This window comes from Nyctereutes procyonoides, unplaced genomic scaffold (genome assembly GCF_905146905.1).
Source record: "Nyctereutes procyonoides isolate TBG_1078 unplaced genomic scaffold, NYPRO_anot_genome, whole genome shotgun sequence".
Classification (NCBI taxonomy): Eukaryota; Metazoa; Chordata; class Mammalia; order Carnivora; family Canidae; genus Nyctereutes; species Nyctereutes procyonoides.
This window is the reverse complement of record NW_026575040.1, coordinates 19,348,463-19,367,406: the sequence shown is the minus strand read 5'-3', so window position 1 is coordinate 19,367,406 and position 18,944 is coordinate 19,348,463. Positions and strand designations below refer to the sequence as shown.

General features: G+C 35.6%; 1 protein-coding gene across 3 annotated transcripts in view; it reads right to left on the bottom strand.

Moving 5' to 3' along the window:
* The window catches only part of NEDD4 (NEDD4 E3 ubiquitin protein ligase), a 124,330-nt gene that overhangs the window by 58,110 nt on the left and 47,276 nt on the right, over window positions 1-18,944 (bottom strand). Inside the window, exon 1 of one of the 3 annotated variants that reach the window (XM_055319859.1) lies at window positions 13,618-15,339. The exons of 1 other annotated variant lie outside the window; for it this stretch is intronic. In XM_055319859.1, coding sequence (XP_055175834.1) covers window positions 13,618-15,177 — 1,560 coding nt within the window. In that variant the 5' untranslated portion in view covers window positions 15,178-15,339. Of the gene's footprint in view, window positions 1-13,617; window positions 15,340-18,944 lie in introns of those variants that run through there. One more of the 3 variants, XM_055319858.1, reaches the window with a different exon arrangement.

Below are 18,944 nucleotides of genomic sequence, written 5' to 3'. Positions count from 1 at the left end.
TACCATGGTACCTGGGTGGCTCAGTGGTTGAGCATCTGCCTTTGACTCAGGTCATGATCCCAGGGTTCTGGGATCAAGTCCCACACCAGGCTCCCCACAGGGAGCCTGCCTCTCCCTCTGCTGTGTCTCTGCCTCTCTTTGTGTGTCTCATGAATAAATAAAATCTTTTTAAAAATATAATACAATACCAAAGATATGATCAATGAAAGAAATAATTGATAAGCTGGACTTCATTAAAATTAAAAATTTCTACTCTGCCAAAGACATCATCAAGAGAATGAAAACACAAATCACAGTCTAGAAAAAAATATTTGTAAAAGACATCTGATGAAGGACTATTATCCAAAATATACGAAGAAGGCTTATAAATTAACAATAAGAAAAAAAATCAACAATAAGAAAACAAATAACCTGACTAAAAAATGGGCCAAAGACTTTAACAGACCCCTCACCAAAGAAGATAGACAGATGGCATTTAGGTTCACTGCACACAGATATTTACAGCAGTAGAAAGATTATTGGTTGTCAGGGATTAGAGGATGGAGAGATGAAGAGGCAAAGCATGAAGTATTTTTAGGACAGTGAAACTAAGATACTCTTATGATGGTTAGATACATGCCATTATAAATTTATCCAAACCCATAGCATTTACACCACCAAGAGTGAACACTAAATTAAACTATTGACTCTGGATGATAACAATGTGTCAATGCAGATTCATTAACTATAACAAATGTGCCACTCTGGTGGAGGATATTGGTAATGGCAGAGGCTATATGTTTCAGAGTATGGAGGATACAGGAAATCCTGGGCCTTCTGCTCACTACTGCTGTGAACCTTAAACTGCTCTAAAAACTAAAATGTATTAAATAAAAACAACACCAATTGAGAGATTTGGAATTTTTTAGTTTAAAAACTAAAAACAAGGAACCTATAATCTTATGGCTAGAAGCTGACTCTATCAATGCCATAAAGTCAATAAAATAGAGTCTGAATCACTATTTTCAATTAGGGATAAAAAAAGTAATAGGGTGTCTTCTTTAGAACTACTAATTGTTGCATAAAGAGTGGCTTTATGGCCCACATAAAGGACTTTCTAGTTGCTAATTATCTCCTGTTAATTTTTATTTACTTCTTTCTTTTGTACATCTAGTATTGATGCAGCTTTTCTCCCCAAGAATATGCAAATCAAAATTGAGTATAAGATGGGATCCCTGGGTGGCGCAGCGGTTTGGCGCCTGCCTTGGCCCAGGGCGCGATCCTGGAGACCCGGGACCGAATCCCACGTCGGGCTCCCGGTGCATGGAGCCTGCTTCTCCCTCTGCCTGTGTCTCTACCTCTCTCTCTCTCTCTCTGTGTGACTATCATAAATTAAAAAAAAAAAAATTGAGTATAAGAAAAATAACTGTGCTTTAATTTGTAATAGGGCTCTGAAAAAACCATATTCCTTTCAAAATATATCTTGGTCTTTGATAGAGCCTTATGTAGAAGCACTTCCCCAGATTTCTAGTCTGTATTTTTGTACTATGGTTGAACCTTGAATAACATGGGTTTGAGCTGTGCAGGTCCACTTAAATGTGGATTTTTTTTAATAAATACAGTATACTGTAAATGTATTTTATTTTCCTTATAATTTTCTCAATAACATCTTTTCTCTAGCTTATTTAATTGTAAGAATATAGTATATATTACATATAATGTATAAAATATGTAACTGGCTGTTAATAGGCAAGGCTTCCAGTCAACTTTAAGTAATTGTTTTGGGGGAATCAAAAGTTGTATGTAGATTTTCAACTGCACTGTGGCTAGGGGGAGTAGCACCCATAGCCCCTACATTGTTCAAGGGTCAATGATTTTTTAAAAAGATTTTATTCATTTATTTTACAGAGAGAAAGCACGAGGAAGGGGCAGAGTGACAGGGAGAAAGTCTTAAGCAGACTCTGCTGAGCAGGGAGCCCAACACGGGGCTCAATCCCAGGACCCTGAGATCACGACCTGAACTGTAACCAAGAGTCAGCCGCTTAACTGACTGTACCACACAGGTGCCTCCAACAGTGTTTTTTAATATATTCTTTTGTGTATTTCCTATTACTTAACTGTTAACCTGGATTCTTAAATTTATATGATTCATTTTGTACATGTAAAACAATGATCATTATGTTATACATTATAGTACCTTAACACTTTACAATGTACCTTCATTGTACTCTGCCAAAATATTATAAGGTAGATAATAATAGCTCCTTTTAGCTCCCAACCTCCAACTACTGGCCAAACAGACATGAAATTTTCAGTCCTCTAGACAACTCTGCCAAGTTTCATAAATTTTGTACTTCTTCAACATGAAATTAAGACTTAGAGAAGCATAAGAGGAATTACTATAGCTAATTCATCATAGTCTACATTTTCATTCTATGCAGGGATGAAGAATGTCGGTATCCTAGATGTTTAAACCCTAAATGCGATTTGTGGTGATTTAAATTTGAAGTAAGGTGTAGTTTAGGTGATAAATTCCAGGTCCTAACGATAATCTTTTAGTTTTGGTTCCAAAGTGAAAGCCTCAATTTCATTGGTAACAAATATATTATCAAAAATTACCTGATTAAAGAAACAGAAAATCCCATGGTAAATAATTGACAGGCTCTACCTCAAAATGAAACAAATATCATAAAAGAGATAAAGAATTAGACAGACACAAGTTAAAGAAGTAGTTTCCATCTTGAGCCACATCATTACTAAAATGACCTCAATGACTTAGGTAGAGATCCAGTCAAGGGATCAGTGGTTTGGTGCCTCCCTTTGGCCCAGGGTGTGATCCTGGAGACCCGGGATCGAATCCCATGTCGGGCTCCCGGTGCATGGAGCCTGCTTCTCCCTCTGCCTGTGTCTCTGCCTCTCTCTCTCTTTCTGTGTGACTATCATAAAAAATAAAATTCAGAAAAAAATAATAAAAATAAAACACTAAATTTAAAAAAAAAAGAGAGATCCAGTCAAAACAGTTTAGAACTAGTGTCAATTTTGTTAAGTGTGAAACTGCACTGTAGTTTTTATATATTTAAAAGGTCCTTAATCCATTACAGATGGATTAAGGATGCACTCTGAAGTGTTTATGGTTAAAACTATATGATGCATGGGATTATTCTAAAAATAAATAAATAAATAAAAATTTTTAAAAATCCTGGAAAGAAAAAAGGAGGGGAAAAGATGGATGACATGATTGACAACATTGTTGATAACAGCTGAAACTGGGAGCTTACCAGGGGCTAACAAGATTGCTCATTGTCTTATTCTTTCTAATTTTGTAGGCTTAAAAATTTCCATAATAAAAAGTTTAAATGTAATTGAAAAAAAGATAGGCAGCTTATAATCATTTAGGTAATTTCTAACAGTTACTCATCAGATTGCATTCAACCCAAGTGGAAACTTTCCTTTAGACAACTATTTTTTTGTTTTTTTTTTTTAGACAACTATTATTATTTTTTCTTTCTGATCCTATTTTTACTTGAATAACTTGTCCTAAGAAGCTTTATCCTATAGATACCTCCTACTGAAGGGTGGGGTGAAAGACCTTGGCTAGTGATGTAGTATAAAAGTGTTTTATAATATATAATAAAGCTGAGTTTGAGTCCAAATATGATGTTTACTAAATTTATGTTGAGTAAATCATTTTAACTTTTTTGAGCTTGTTCCCATATTCCTAAATATGGAGAAACTCACTGTCTCAGAGAGTTTTTTGCAATAGGATACCTAATATGATGTTAACTGATTTACGCTTTCACAGATAGAGGGTTAAAAGTTTAAAAAAGAATATATCAAAATTTTCTCCAAGTTAAAAAAAATCATAAAGTTTCAAGTTCAAGTAACAGCAAACATCCAATATCACATCCCATTAGGAGGCCATGACCATACCTTTTTATTCTTGTCCTCTACCCAAACATATTTTTAGTAGGTCTATTCTCTTTCTCAGAGGGATAATCATGGGTATTACATTTAAATGGATTGCCAAGGGATCCCTGGGTGGCGCAGCGGTTTGGCGCCTGCCTTTGGCCCAGGGCGCGATCCTGGAGACCCGGGATCGAGTCCCACGTCGGGCTCCCGGTGCATGGAGCCTGCTTCTCCCTCTGCCTCTCTCTCTCTCTCTCTCTCTCTGTGTGTGTGTGTGACTATCATAAATAAATAAAAATTAAAAAAAATTAAATGGATTGCCAAGAATGTAAAACATTACGAGATATGTTAAGGAAACCACATATTCTACTACAAAGAATGTTTAATTTAGTCTTTCTAGGAGTATTTCACATCTAGAATACATACAATGTATATTCAGACAACAGGTATGAAAATCAGGTACCTCACTTACTATAAGTTATCAAGAGTACCTTAAAGATTTGGTAAGTAAATATCACTATTAAGGTGTGGTTTGACCAAGTGAACTAATTTGATTTAGGAACCTAAAGAAATCACCTTCACACATAATTTATCACTAACCATGACTATAGAGCATAACTGGGTGGGGCATCTGGGTGGCTCAGATGCTTAAGCATCCAACTCTTGATCTCAGCTCAGGTTTTGATTTCAGTCATGAAATCAAGCCCTTCATTAGGTTCTATGCAACTTAAAATTTTAAAAAAGAACATAACTGGGTAATCATTGGAAGTTTCTTCTGTGGGGGAAATAAACTGACCTCTGATACTGATAGTCAGAAGTCTCCCAACAATGAGGTCTATCAGTTTAAAAGCCCCACACAATTATACAGCAGCCTCCAGATCACTTAGTGGTGACTTACTCTCAAATGTGAAGAGACAGCCAGACACCTGAAGGAAAATGTCCAATAACAAAAGAGAAACAAAAAAAAGTAATAGTAAGATGATCCCTAAGAATCAGAGAATATGCAAGACTCAAAACAAATTTACATAACCAAAATTTTAACATTAAAGAGAAGGGGGAACTTATGAGAAGTCTTCCAGAAAGTAGAATAAGGAGGCAAAAAAACAGAAAACAGGATAGAAAAGTAAATTACAGGAGCAATCCAAGAGATGAAAACTTTGGCTCATAGGAATTCTAGGAAGAGAGAACACAGAGAAAAAAGGCAGAAAGGGAATCTTCAGAGAAATAACACCTGATTTTTAAAACAGGCACATGGGGGCAGCCTGGGTGGCTCAGTGGTTTAGCGCCACCTTTAGCCCAAGGCATGATCCTGGAGACCCTGATCGAGTCCCATGTCGGGCTCCCTGCATGGAACCTGCTTCTCCCACTACCTGTGTCTCTGTCTCTCTCTCTGTCTCTCATGAATAAATAAATTAAATCTTAAAAAAAAAAAATAAAACAGGCACATGTGTTATCTTGATAAAAATTTAAATTAGTTAAAAATTATATAGGTAATCACATATCTCAGAGCTTAGTTACTCACCTGCCTAATGTAGTTATATGGACATTATTATATATTATGTTGTACTGTACTTGAGTTGTGTGTGTGTGTGTGTGTGTGTATGTGTGTTTTAATAGATTATGCTGTCTTCTCATCTAAACTGTAAACTCTTCAAAGCCAGGAATAAGATTTGCCACTCACAGCAGGCACATATTCTATTACTAAATACTTGTTAAACTCATTTGCTTTGAACATGACTTTAGTTTCCACTAAGCTCTGTGACTCTTTAAGAGGGTTCAGTCTTTCAGCCTTGGTACAAAAGGTAAAGGTCATTCTTAGCTAAAACAGTGACTTGAAACTCCAGGAACAACTCTAAGAATCCAGTTCCTAACATTGTTTGCAATGAAAAAAATCATTCTACTAAACAATGATAAATTTAAAGCTGCTCAAATGGCCTTTGTTTAAATACCCTTAAAAGTTTTTGCCCATTCAATCTTCTTTTCAGAAAATTTGATCTGAGCCTCCATCCAGACACATAGTTCTATGGTACCAGTTAGTGGAATATGTAGGCTATGAATCAGACTCCACTGTGGAAACTAATCCTTGAGTCACGATCATAATATTCCATTGGCATCCACCCCAGGGACAAGGTATTCATTTAAGAGTGCTACTCTCTCATGCAAAGGATGAAGCATCAAGTAACTCCCACTCATCATTACAGTCATCCCTTAAATATCCTAGTTTGGTTATCTGTTTGAGCAAGACTGTCTGGTCACCCTCATCTATCAGGATTCTATAGTCATCTCTACCATTATAAAGGGTCCCCTAGTTTTGGTCATTAATTTAATAAATATTTATTAAGTGTCTGTTTTAAGCAAAGCACTATTCTAGATACTGAGATATAGCAGTGAGTAAGACAAAAAAAGTCCCTGATTTAGGGAATTATATCCTAGTCAAGGAGAGTTCAGAAGAGTTTACCCATTTGCTTAATCTGTTCTCTAGAATTCTCCTCTGATCAATTCTAGAAAATTTACATTTGCTTGTCTGCTTGCTTACCTTCTATCTCCCCATCTTTGACTATTTTTTTTTTTTGCTATATCCTTCCTTTTCCCCATTTCTTACCTGACATGTTTAATACCTTATTAGGCTCCTTGAAATTAGGCTAAGCCATAAGCAGCTACAAAGTCTACAAAAACCCAGCTACCAATAAGATTTCTTAAAAGTGCTCCATACGAAGGACAAGTCCTATGATTTTCATGTCCTGATTTATATTTGAGAAGTAATATATACTTTTAAGAGGCATTACAAAGTTGTATGTGACAGATTTCTAAATATTCTCCTTATAGAACTATCAAAAGGATAGTTCAAAAAAAAAGGATAGTTCATAAGTAAGCACTGATTATATAGGGTTTTTCAATTTATTACATAAGTCAGTGTAAGATTCAAAAATTCTTGTTAGTACCCTAATTGATGCTGCTACAGGAAGGTATACTGAAAAGGTTCAAAATGTTCACAAAGAGGAAGATATTTGAAAAAAGCAAAAATACTTAAGAAACATTAACATTTCAATTGTGTATTTTTCAAATCTCATGCTGAGAGGGGGAAAAATTAATGTAGGCAACAATTTTAAAAACAACATAGACCTCAGGACACCTGGGTGGCTCAGTGGTCAAGCATCTGCTTTTGGCTCAGGGTGTGATCCTGGGGTCCTGGGATCAAGTCCCACATCAGGCTCCCCACTGGGAGCCTGCTTCTCCCTATGCCTGTGTCTCTGCCTCTCTCTCTGGGTCTCTCATGAATAAATAAATAAAATCTTTAAAAAACAAAAAAACAACATAGATCAGAACTGCAGCCATTATAAATTTGAGAGATTCTCTTAAGTAAAACTGCAAATGTTATAGACTAGTATTTTCAAACTCTTAAATGAAACTAAAATGTAATCCTGGAAGTAATAGTCAGAATTCTGCAAGAATCATATTAAAGTTCTTCTATAAGGCAGGCAGGCAAACCTATTCTTGAATGTTTCTTGGTCCAAACAATATCTTCTATATTACATAGTCTCAATAAGTAATAATTCTAATGCCTAGGTAGATTTAAAATTCTTTGCAAATTATTTTGGCCCTGGGCACAGTATACTTATAGCTCTCCTGTATACAAAAGGGGGAAAGGACTCATTGGATGCTTCAATTATAGACTGTATTACTGTTCTCATAAAACAATGGTCTTCTCAAAGTGTGTTTGAGAAATTAGGAGCATTGATATGATTTAGGAGCTTGTTAAAAATATGGAACTCTCAGGTACCCCAGAGCTAAAAAACCAGAATCTGCATTTTAATAAGATCTCCAGGAGATATACATGGACATGAAAATTTGAGAATTACTAATCCAATTGACAATGTAAGGCATTTTCTGATCGCAATCTTCAAAACATTAGATGGCAGTTTGCCAACAAAAATTCAAAAGAGAAAGGGAAAAAAAGGAAGTAGTCCTGGATAATATTATTTTAGTGATATCATAAAATGTTATACTCAGATTTTATAAAAGGAACAAAAGATAAAAAAATCTGTTAAGAATGTTTCTGTATTTAACAAATGACTGAACTTAAGACTGTCTGCCGCACCCACCAATATCCTTGACATAAATTTCTTTTTGCTTGGTAATATATTAAGGTAAATCACACAACATGTCACCGTGTAATGGTTCTGTAATACAACTGAATCAAGAGAAAGCCATGTTCCCCCCATTTCCCACCCCCACAGATATCCTAGAGCCTAACTAGAAACATGGTGGATTTGCTTGGTCCAGATGGTCTTTGTTGTTACTAGCTCATGAATTGAAATACAAAGTACATAAACAAGCTATCTGCTTGTCCTTTCAAGTTCTCAGATCTGCTCTAGTTCTATCTAAGAAGTTTTGTTAAATCTCAGTGTAGGTAAAATTGCTTTTCAGTTGCTGCTCCCATGTTGGGACACATTTGCTCACCTCTTGTTTTGAAATGCTTTCTCACATTGCTAAGTGTCTGTCTTCATCTGACTCTAGTATTTGGGTCTCACTCATGACAAACAAAGAATACTGAACCACAGGCTTGAGCAATACTTCAGGTATTTCCTGGACATGCTGACAAGATCCTTGCTTCCCTTTCTTAGCACTCATTCACGCCTGCTAACCAGCCTGCTGACCTCAACACACAGGCTAGCCACACGCAGGAACTCTGCCCAGCACCTTCTACAGGCTTCTGGTCCTAACTTCTGGTATATCTTGTTTACCATCACCCAAATGCAGAGAGAGAGTGGGTCTAGAAGGTGGAGTCCTCACAACAGCTAGTGCACGGTAGGCTCCATATCCTGGAAGAAGCCTGTGACAGAAAGACAGAGATGCCTATTCTCCAAGTAGTTTGTAGCAACAGACCTTTAACCCTGACTTGCTTCCAGGGAAGCTCTGTTTTTGTTTCAACTTCTTTTTGGTGGTAGAGAGGGGGATGAGAAAGTTAAGAATAATGCTGTTCAAAATGAGCTGTGACTATTCAGAGGCAGTGTCAAATCTGTACCTTCTAATGTATTGTTTCTTTCATTTTGAATTACTGAATCTCCATTTTTGTTTCATTGCTTATACTCAGTAATTCTACAGTTCAAAGGTAAAAGAGAGAGCTATAAGTACCCTTTTCCTCCTAGAGAAAAGGCTGCAATATCTTCATGGATAGAGAATTTGTCTTGTGCATTTATATCCACCCAATACTGTGTCTTCTATACATCAATCATTAAATATATATTGTGCCCATGCTAACTCATGCCTATTTTATGATACAAATATTTCTGCTTCCTTATCTGTTTCATTTTTTTTTTCCTCAGCCAGGCTTTCATTCTATCCTCCTGAGCCCACTCTTGCTGAAGTCACCAAGGACCTCCTAATTGCCACATTGCAGATGCGTAGGTTCTGTAGTGCAGTATGTTGCCATCCTTGATTTTTCCCTTCCCTTGACTTCTGGGCCTCCCTGCTTTCCTGGCCTCTCTGCCCCTCCAGGGGCTCTTCTCTTAGTCTCTTGACTATCTCTGCTTTCAATGTCCCCTGAAAGTTGGTGGTCCCCAGAATTCCGATTTACCACCCTCTCCCATCTCACTTTTATGTTTTTTAGTTCATCCTTACCTAAAGCCTTGACTACACTGGTAACTCCCAAGCTACATTTCCAGCTCTCGCTTCTCTCCTAAGCCCTGATCCTGTATCTCCAACAGCCTTACTTGACAGCAGCAATACAGGGGGGGACCCTCTCAATACAGGAACCTAATAATGCATGATTTCTTCTTCACCCTCCCTTCTCTTGGATTCTCTAGCTTAGTTCATGACATCACTTTTCACACATCTAGCCTTGCATGTGCAGTGCAGTTGCTCATGCCTAGAGCAATAATTTTCAACAGGAGTCAATTTTGCCCTGTACGACCTTTGGCAATATCTGGAGACATTTTTTGATTGTCACAACTAGAAGAGAGTAGTGTTACAAGCATCTAGTGGGTGGAGGCCAAAGATGCTATTGAACATCCTAAGGCCCAGGACAGCACCTCCACAAGAAAAAGTATCCATCCCAAATGTCAATAGTGCTGAGATGGAGAATCTCTGCTCTAGAATATCCTCTTTGATTTCGCTGCCTGATGAACTCCAACTCACCAACTACCAAGACTCAGCTCAAATGTCACCACTTCTGTGAAGTCTTTCTCTACCAACTAGGTCCTCTCCTCCAGACAAGTATTCTTGCATCTTTCTCACTTTCTCATACACACTTCTATTTTAGCACATCACATATTAGACTGAATTTCTGTTTGTTTACCAGTGTATCCCTATTACTAGCATGGGAGTTCCCTCAAGTAGAGACCGTATTTTATTATCTTTTATTCCTAGGACTTGGGGTCAGTGCCTGGCAAATAGTAGGCACTCAAATGCATGCTAGATGAATGAATTAAAGAAATCATATCTACAGAGAAATCCAAACTATTTCTGAAACAAACAATTCAGCTCCCTGAACTACTCTGAAGCTAATATTATAGTTCCTCAGTTCTAAGAGATATGCATTTATAAGCATACATCTCTCACCAAATTTCTAGAACTAGACATTCACATTGCATCACAGTTTTAGAGTCAATATTTATATGTTATATTGGTTTTTATAGGAAAGATTAAGTGTTGCTCAAAATTAACCAAATGTCTCTAAATATTCTGCTCAAATTAATAGGGGCTGAGAAAATAATGGAACACTAAAACAAATATATATTTAAAACACTTATTTTAGGAAGAACAACTAAGTAATCTTTTGAAATGTATGATCTTGAGATTAGTGTTCAAGACTTTTGAAATAACTGAGATAGGGTTTTTAAAGTTCTACTACACTAGGCTTAAACAATTTACCTACCCAGAATGAAGAAACAGAAAATAAAGAAAAAACTTATAACAAAAAGAAAAAATGTAAAGCCAAACTTTTGGGTAAAAATGTGCATATATGTGAAGAATGGAGGACATGTACAAACCTGGGTAAAATGCTGAGGTATTTTAAATAACAGGATAACAAAATCTCTGAGTATCCTAATAACATAACATAGGAGATTTGGAGAATAGATAGGAAAAAATAAAATAACAATTGAGTAAACTGTTCCAGAAAGTTTAGAAATCTGAAGAGTAATTTTTGTAACTAGATAAAAACTACTTCTTGACTGAGATGACAAAATATTACACACAAGGTTAAAACATCAATTATCTACTTTCAGATCAAAAGTCATTAGCCTTTACAAAAGTAATATCGTATTTCAAAAAGTATATATAAGAAACATATGCCAGTTATTATTATGTTCTTTGATAGCAAATAAAACATCATCATGCAGACTACAGAGTCCCATTTTCATTCTAAGTTGTAAACACAGAACAGAGCCCTGTTGCAGATACAGGTAAAAGTTTTCACTAGATTTTAAAATATTAGCCATTAATGAGCTGTTACTATTGAGAGCTAGAAACTGGATTCTATGCTGCTAGAGACTAGTAGCTAAACATGTAAGAAAAGAATTCGTAGACTCTCAGTGCTTTAGAAACCAGGGTCCCTGACCAAAGCAGTGATTTAATTTCACGGCTGCTCGGTAGAGATAGCTGACATTACTAAATGCTACTCTAATATCAACTTGTTAAATGTGAATCCAGACTCAGCATATCAGAATACTAACCCAGACTAACTGGAGTCATGGGAAATATTTTGGGAGCTGTTTATTTATAAATGAGTTACAATATGCCACTATAATTAGATTAATATATAATTATTGATAAACACAGGATTATTTCTAAAACCCCCGTATTGTTGCCACTGCTAAGTTTAGGAAAAACAACATTAGGATTTTTCTTTTAAGACCAGCCCTTACCAATCAATTAGATCAATTTAGATCTAGTCTATGTTGAATTTAGTGGACACTCTACTGCTTACCGGTACTTTTATATGGAATTGCTCAATAAACATTAAACGGAGGAACAAATTAAAACTCTCCAGCAAACTACATATTTCTGAACTATTTATAATCCAATAGTCTACCAAAAAATAGAATCTGCACAAAGCTAGACATTTGGCTGTCACAAAAAAAATACTTAAGTTAGCTTACCTAAGTTAAATAAAACTGATAAAAGTATGTATTTTTAGCTATGCAAAAAGGCATTTAGTCACACTTTATTAAAAAACATTAAAAATACTTTTTTTTCAAAAGTATCATTAACAACAAACTATATAATATTACCACAAAATCAACTATTTCAAGGCTATGTCTACAAATATATTTACCTATAAATATTTCTAAGTTAATTATACATTTCAGATTAATTAATTCATTAAATGTAAAATAAATTTACAAGGTACATGTAATTCAGTTTGCAAATTATTAACATGTTTCTTTATAGTGTCATTTCATTGCTTTCTTTCAGGAGGCAAAACAGTTTCATGGATTATAATCTCCTAAAGCTGTTTTTTTTTAAGTTTCATAAATAAAATAATCCTAAAACATAGATCAGAATTTGAAATCTGATCTTTATTCATCTTCAGTAAAGTATTTGCTTGTATTAACATTTGGGCATTGGGTAACAATAATATTTACGAGATTTCGAAAGAGAGAAAACTAGCAATTACTTAATATTTTATTTACCTAAAGCTACACGTCCAGAAGTTTAAAAAAATTTTTTTAAATATAGATATTGAGTGTTATATGAACACAGATAAACAGATAAGGGTTTTTTTTCCTCCTAAAATACTATGTACTGTCATCCAGAATTGGTTTAGCCAGAAAAAAAAAAAAAATTAATTTCCTGGAATCTGGTGAGAACTTCCAAATACAGAAATTTTAAAAATCTACTTAAGTTCAAATACTTTGGAAAATCTATTTAAATTCAAATGCTTTGGAAAGGCTCAATTATATAAAAAAACTGCTTTGGTTAAGATACATTAGAGTTAAATGACTAATAAACAAAATTACCAAAATAACAAATTAATAAGGTAACTAGGAGTATTTGGGAAATGCTTAGCAATTGAAACCAAATTCAAAAAATATAAAATTTAGAATTCAATGCTGTTGAAAGACTAAGTTACATTTTAGAAGGTAGTCAACTGGTAGCTAAAGGAAAACTGGGTGGAAACAAAATTCCTGTGGTTAAGGGTATATACAGATGCAAATGCCAGTTATTTTTCCTGTGCTTTAAAACAGCAGCATAATAGTTTTTATCAATGTTCTACTAAATACGCATATTTTAGAGAAACATTTTCTCTGTGTTCATTTGTGAAAAGATTTTCACATTTTTATGTAGGCTTTTTATTGTTTAGTATTTTAAATAAGTATTCTATATTTTACCTATTTCACATTGATTAAGGAGGGGAGAATGCTTAAATGAACACTTTTGAAAGTAGGAATAAAATATGGAGTTAGACATTAAAATGCTACATTACTTGAAGAAAAAAAATATACCAAGGTAAAAATATTATGAAATAAATTATTATTTAAAGCTTGTTTTCATGCTACAGAAATGTTTCATGGCTTAAATCAGTTTAGAGAGTTTTTTTTTAATGCATATTTTTGACACTAGTAAAATAACAGAGAGTGAAAAACTATTGAGGGTTCCTCAGATTTACAAATACGAAGATTATGACTATAAAACACTTGCTAACTAAGTTCTAATATATTTCAACCAAATAGTTCATAAAGCTTTTCTAGTATAAATTAACAATTACCAAGACCAAAGGAAACTTACCTTACAAGAATGCTTTAAAGAATTAGATAGTTCATTTGTGAAATCTCTGTTACTGTCTCTTGATAAGTTATCAACTTTATCTTCATTTCCAGGTGCAAATTTTATGAGTAATTGTGATGGTCCCCCCTTAGAACAATTGTGCTTGAGGCTGGATAAACAGGAAACATTTGGGTAAGTTCCTCCCAATGAAACACTTCTCTGTAAAATAGCATGGTTTTTGTTTATCTGTAAATTTGGTCTTTCCAACTGTCCATTGATATTTATTTGGTAATCTAGGTGTGGAGAGGATGGTAAACATGCAGATGTCCTCTGCATAAGCTTAATGCACTCTGAATGAGAATTAAGCTTGATTTCTGACATCTCTGGTTTGCAATCACCACTTGCTGTTTCACAATCTAATGTAGTTGCTTTTTGTTGGGTGAAATGCACTGAAACACAAGAATACCCTTCAGACGACTTTTCACGGACGGTCTGATTCAGACTATCATTCGCAGTAACAATTTTCTTTTGTAATGAACCCTTCCTGTGAAGTGGTCGTATGTCTCTCACTTCTCCGGGAGTACAGATTGTTTTAGATAACCGAAGTCCATTGACAGCTGTTGAAAGAAATCCCTTAGTGCTACTACCATCTTCACTGTGGGCAATTTCACTAGGAGAAATAATAAATTGGTGTGAGGTTTGATAGGATCCTTTGCTTGGAAGAACGTCTGTACTTGTTGGAGAAGTCGGTGGGGTATTTAAAGGACTCCTAGGAAAAATGACTAAGGATGAACAACGTTTTAGTGGAATTTTCGAGTTCCTGGTCACTGGCAATTTCATAATTTCTAGTCCATGCTCCAAGTCATCCTGGACAAAAGGAACGGTACTTGGACTTCTAGAAAGAATGTCACATGGAGTAGTATTCCTGTTTGGCACACTTCTATTGGAGGTGCTGTCAGAAGATAAATTTCCACCAAAAAAAGTATCATCAGTTGGTGGAAAAGCATAACCACTGCTGTCACTGATGATACTGTTTGTGTAGGAACCACCACTTGTGATACTTGTGCATGATCCATAATCACTACCATTGCTGCTGTAAGACCCATTCTCACTGGTGGAAAAGTTACTGAGGCTCCCACTGTGAATGGCCGAACTGCTTACAAGGTTACCATCATTCACAGCATTCAGCTCATTATCAGCCACAGCATTGTTGTAAATGCCATCCTTAAAGACAGATGTAAATGAAGCATCATCACCATCAGCTAAGACATTGCCAGATTGAAGACATCCACTGTACCTTGTTGGTTGTAGTGAAATCTGCAGACAGCTGCTCTTTTTATTAACATTTTCAGGTGAAGGAACAGATGATCTTTCCTGAGAGTTAACGTTTTCCTGTATCAACGGAGCTAGTGCAGTCTGTCTAGGAGTCAGCTTCATTTGAACAACGTTAGACGTTGAAATCCGTGTTGGTCTTTTGAAGCACATGTGAACATTGCTATCCAAATCATCTCCGGAGGTTTCTGACAAAGGATAAGTATTGCTTCTTCTGGCTGCAAAGTGCAATCGTAAGCTTTGTGCCATTTGTTCTCATTTCCAAACATGTTAAGGGCTGAAAGTCATAACAAAGATCTCTGTCGGTAGACAGGCTAGAAGCAGCTGCACTGCATCGAAGGAAAAAATCATTTGTGGTGCCTAAAAGAGCTCTTAAGCAGTAGTCTTTATCCTAAGTAAAACCTTAGATACCAGATATCATAGAAAGAAAAAGACGACCCATTCCTGAGACTGACGTTTCCAAATATTTTGAATCGCTTGTAGTCAAAATGCCTTCACTTACAAAGCACTTGATTTCCAGCGCCCTTTAAGCTGAGCTCAGCTGCAGCGCACTGCCTCAAACACTGCCAACCTTGTTTCAATTATACCTTCTCCAATTTGCATGAATGAGTAACACAAGAACAACAATCTTCTAGCATTTCAAGTTGAAACAGTATTTTTTCACTCCTGCTCTACTAAATGAACATTTAACTATGTGAATCACGGAGTCTATACTTTCTCCAGCAGAGTTTGACCACTAATATTTTTACCCATAGGGATAAAATTACAGGAAGTTGGTAGGAATGAAACCCCATGTAATTGAGTATCAAATCAAGGATTGAATTTCCAAATAGTAGACAAACTAGGAATCTTGTCAAGTTAGTTAATGTAGAAAGGCATATATTCTGTTAATTTTTTTTTTTTAATGAGTGAATTCAAACAGTTATATAAGTTTGGAAGTACCAAAACTCTGGGGTGAATTAAAACTCAAGCATTAAATCAAATGGATAAATATTTTAGCTTCCAAAACACTACTTATAAAAAGTGAAAGCTTACGGATAGAAACACAAAATTAGCCTAGTAATACTATTGAAAAATTGAGCATAGGTCTGAGAAAGAAAAGTTTAAGAGAAGCTGTCACCAAGCATTTTCTTCTGTAATTTTAAGGCCTTTTCCAGCCAAGTAGTACAGTCTTTAAATGATGCCATTTATATTTTGACTATTAAAACTCTGCCAAGAAATAGCCTAAGCAAACATTCCATTAAAAATATATGCAGATTAGACAGAAAAACTATACCCCAATATAGTTTGAGCACACAAGATATTTTATTCCACTGTCTCTGCAATTCATTCACTTAAGAGAGTGTTGTGGTAAGTAAAGAAGTCTAAAAAGGATTTAACACATCAAATAAACATATCTCAATGCCAAATCTGTTCTGAAAACTCTAAGAGCTCTTTGCTGGCCCCTACTGGTGTGCTGAAACAATCCATTTAGCTGTTTGATACCTATAAAGAAATACAAACCATGCTGCATATTTCTTTGTATAAACAAAGTACATACTTGTTTACATTTTTGAGTACTAGCCTTGCCCTAGAGGTGGAATTACTTACTACTGCTGATAAAGCTCCCACAGTAGAGAACAGTAGACTGTTTGTCCTCCTAGAGGTTGTGATTTTGTATATATATTTTTTCTGCTTTGTATTTATTTAACCTTTACTTTATTTTCAGTTTACTAGGTAATAAAAGTTTAATATTTTAATTTCTCCCCTAAATGTCATAGACCAAGCTTGGTATTCTATTTGAAAGAAACAAATTTATTTTTAAATAATACTCTAGGGTATATTTAAACCCCTTACCTGAATTTTATAGCTGGAACTCCAGTAATAAATATATACTGGCTCATTCATAGGAAAGTAAAAAGTAAAACAGTTCAGTTGTTTACACCACATGGTACTACACCCAAGTTGTATTTTTCTAAGTAAGATTTTTTCTAAGTAAAAGTAAATATGTAAAACATATACTTGTACTTTGTTTAAAAGAGAAAACGCCTTAAGATAGATCTGTTCTTAATCATAATTTTCTAAACAGTATTTTAATCAATTAGGATATGATGAAATAGAAATATGGAACTTATGAAATTATATTTCTGACCAGGATGACATAGCACTAGGCTTTAGAATGTGTACAATAATTGTAAACTTAGCCATAAAATTATGCTATTTTGGTTTTATATAACCTACCTCTTTTACGATTTTACAGACTTCAGTAAACATTCCCTTATCAACCTCTCTCTTTATAGAAGAAAGAGCCTCAATCTTTTCACTTTGTCTTCAAGTGACTTCAACTTTTCTTCTTGAATTAAGTTACAGGTCTCATAACTCAAATAATGGAACACTTCTAACAGGCTGATTAATGAGATCTAATTGCTCATGCCTGTGGCCTAAAACTTTTAGTTAACAGGCAAAACTTTTCTGGTTGTTGATATAAAATAATAAGCCTCCGATATTTGGCTAGATAAATGTTTTCTCTTCGGTAAGCTTCACTGGAAACATCAGTTTTATGTGCCCTAACTAGATTTCAAGCTTCCAGAGTGTTAGAACCATAACTACAGATTTCTTCTGATCTTCCTGGGCTCATGGTGGGTACCACTGAGAAACACCACACACAGGAGGCTAAATGGATGGACAGAAATGCTTTCTTTCAGTGTTTTTTTTCCCCCAAACGTTGATCCAGCTATTACTTCTGAAGAAGTATCAAAAAGCACCCAGCCGCACAAGAAGGAATGATGATAGAAGGAGGGCCTTCTTTCAAGGAGGGCCTCAGCCAAGGAAAAGTAAGATTAGAGAATCACATGCACTTCCCAGCCAGCCAGTCTGAATTTTGGCTGTAGAAAGGCTGAAGAGTTTGTGTTACTGGCTCTGGCCCGGGATTGCACAGAACCTTTACCTGGTGGACCTGTACCACCATTAGAGCAGTTAAGTGGAGAACCTGGGGCAAAATGGAGCCCCTTAGCCAAAGATATTCCAAAAAAGGAGCATCAGCCTTAAACGTGAGTGAAGAGCTGGAGAGTGGTGACAGCCCTCACTTGGGAGTAATCTATGCAAGTCTTGTAGAATTTCACATTCTGGAATTAAATACATAATGCCTTAGGATCAGATTGGAGCTCAGGACCCCACATTCTGAGAGTTTGGTTATTGATTATATATACAGAAAATAATGTGATGATCTAAATGTCAGGGATCGACCCTGGATAGCCCTAATGATTGACTAGAACTTTGAAGGCCAAAGCCCACTGTGATGATTAATTGCATATATCAACTTGGCTAGGCTCTTTTGCCCAGCTATTTAGTCAAACAGCTGCCCAGATGTTGCTATGAAGGTATTTTTCAGATGTGATTAACATTTAAACCAGTAGATTTTGAGTAAAGCAGATTACCCTCCATGATGTGGTGGGCTTCATTAACAGCTAAAGGCCTTAAGAGCAAAGACAGGTTTCCTGAAGAAGAAACAATTCCATTTCATTCCACTTTCCATTACAACATAGAAACCTTGCCTAAGTTTCCAGCTTCCAGGCTTGCCTTACAGATTTCAGATTCAAGACTGTGACATCCACTCTTACCTGAATATTCAACCTGCTAGTCCCAGCACACAGACTTCAGACTTGCCAGCCTCCACAATCACATGAACCAATTCTTTAAATCAATCTTTCTCAACTTCTCTCCCCATCCCTCTCTCTCTTTCTTAATCTGTGTGTGTGTGTGTGTGTGTGTGTGTGTGTATCTCCTGTTGGTTTTGTTTCTCTGGAGAACTCTAATATGACCACTAAATTTAAGCACAGTATCTCCATTCAGAATATAGAATTAAAAAAAAAGAATATAGACTATAGGCATTTCCTAAAGTTTCAGAGGCTGGATGTGTGCAGGTGTATCTCTTAGGTCAGGGACAAAGAAGCACTAACTTTTTGAATTCATTTCAAGCCACATCATTCTGAAACGTGCCATTACTGTCATCACCACTACTATATCATCACCAAACT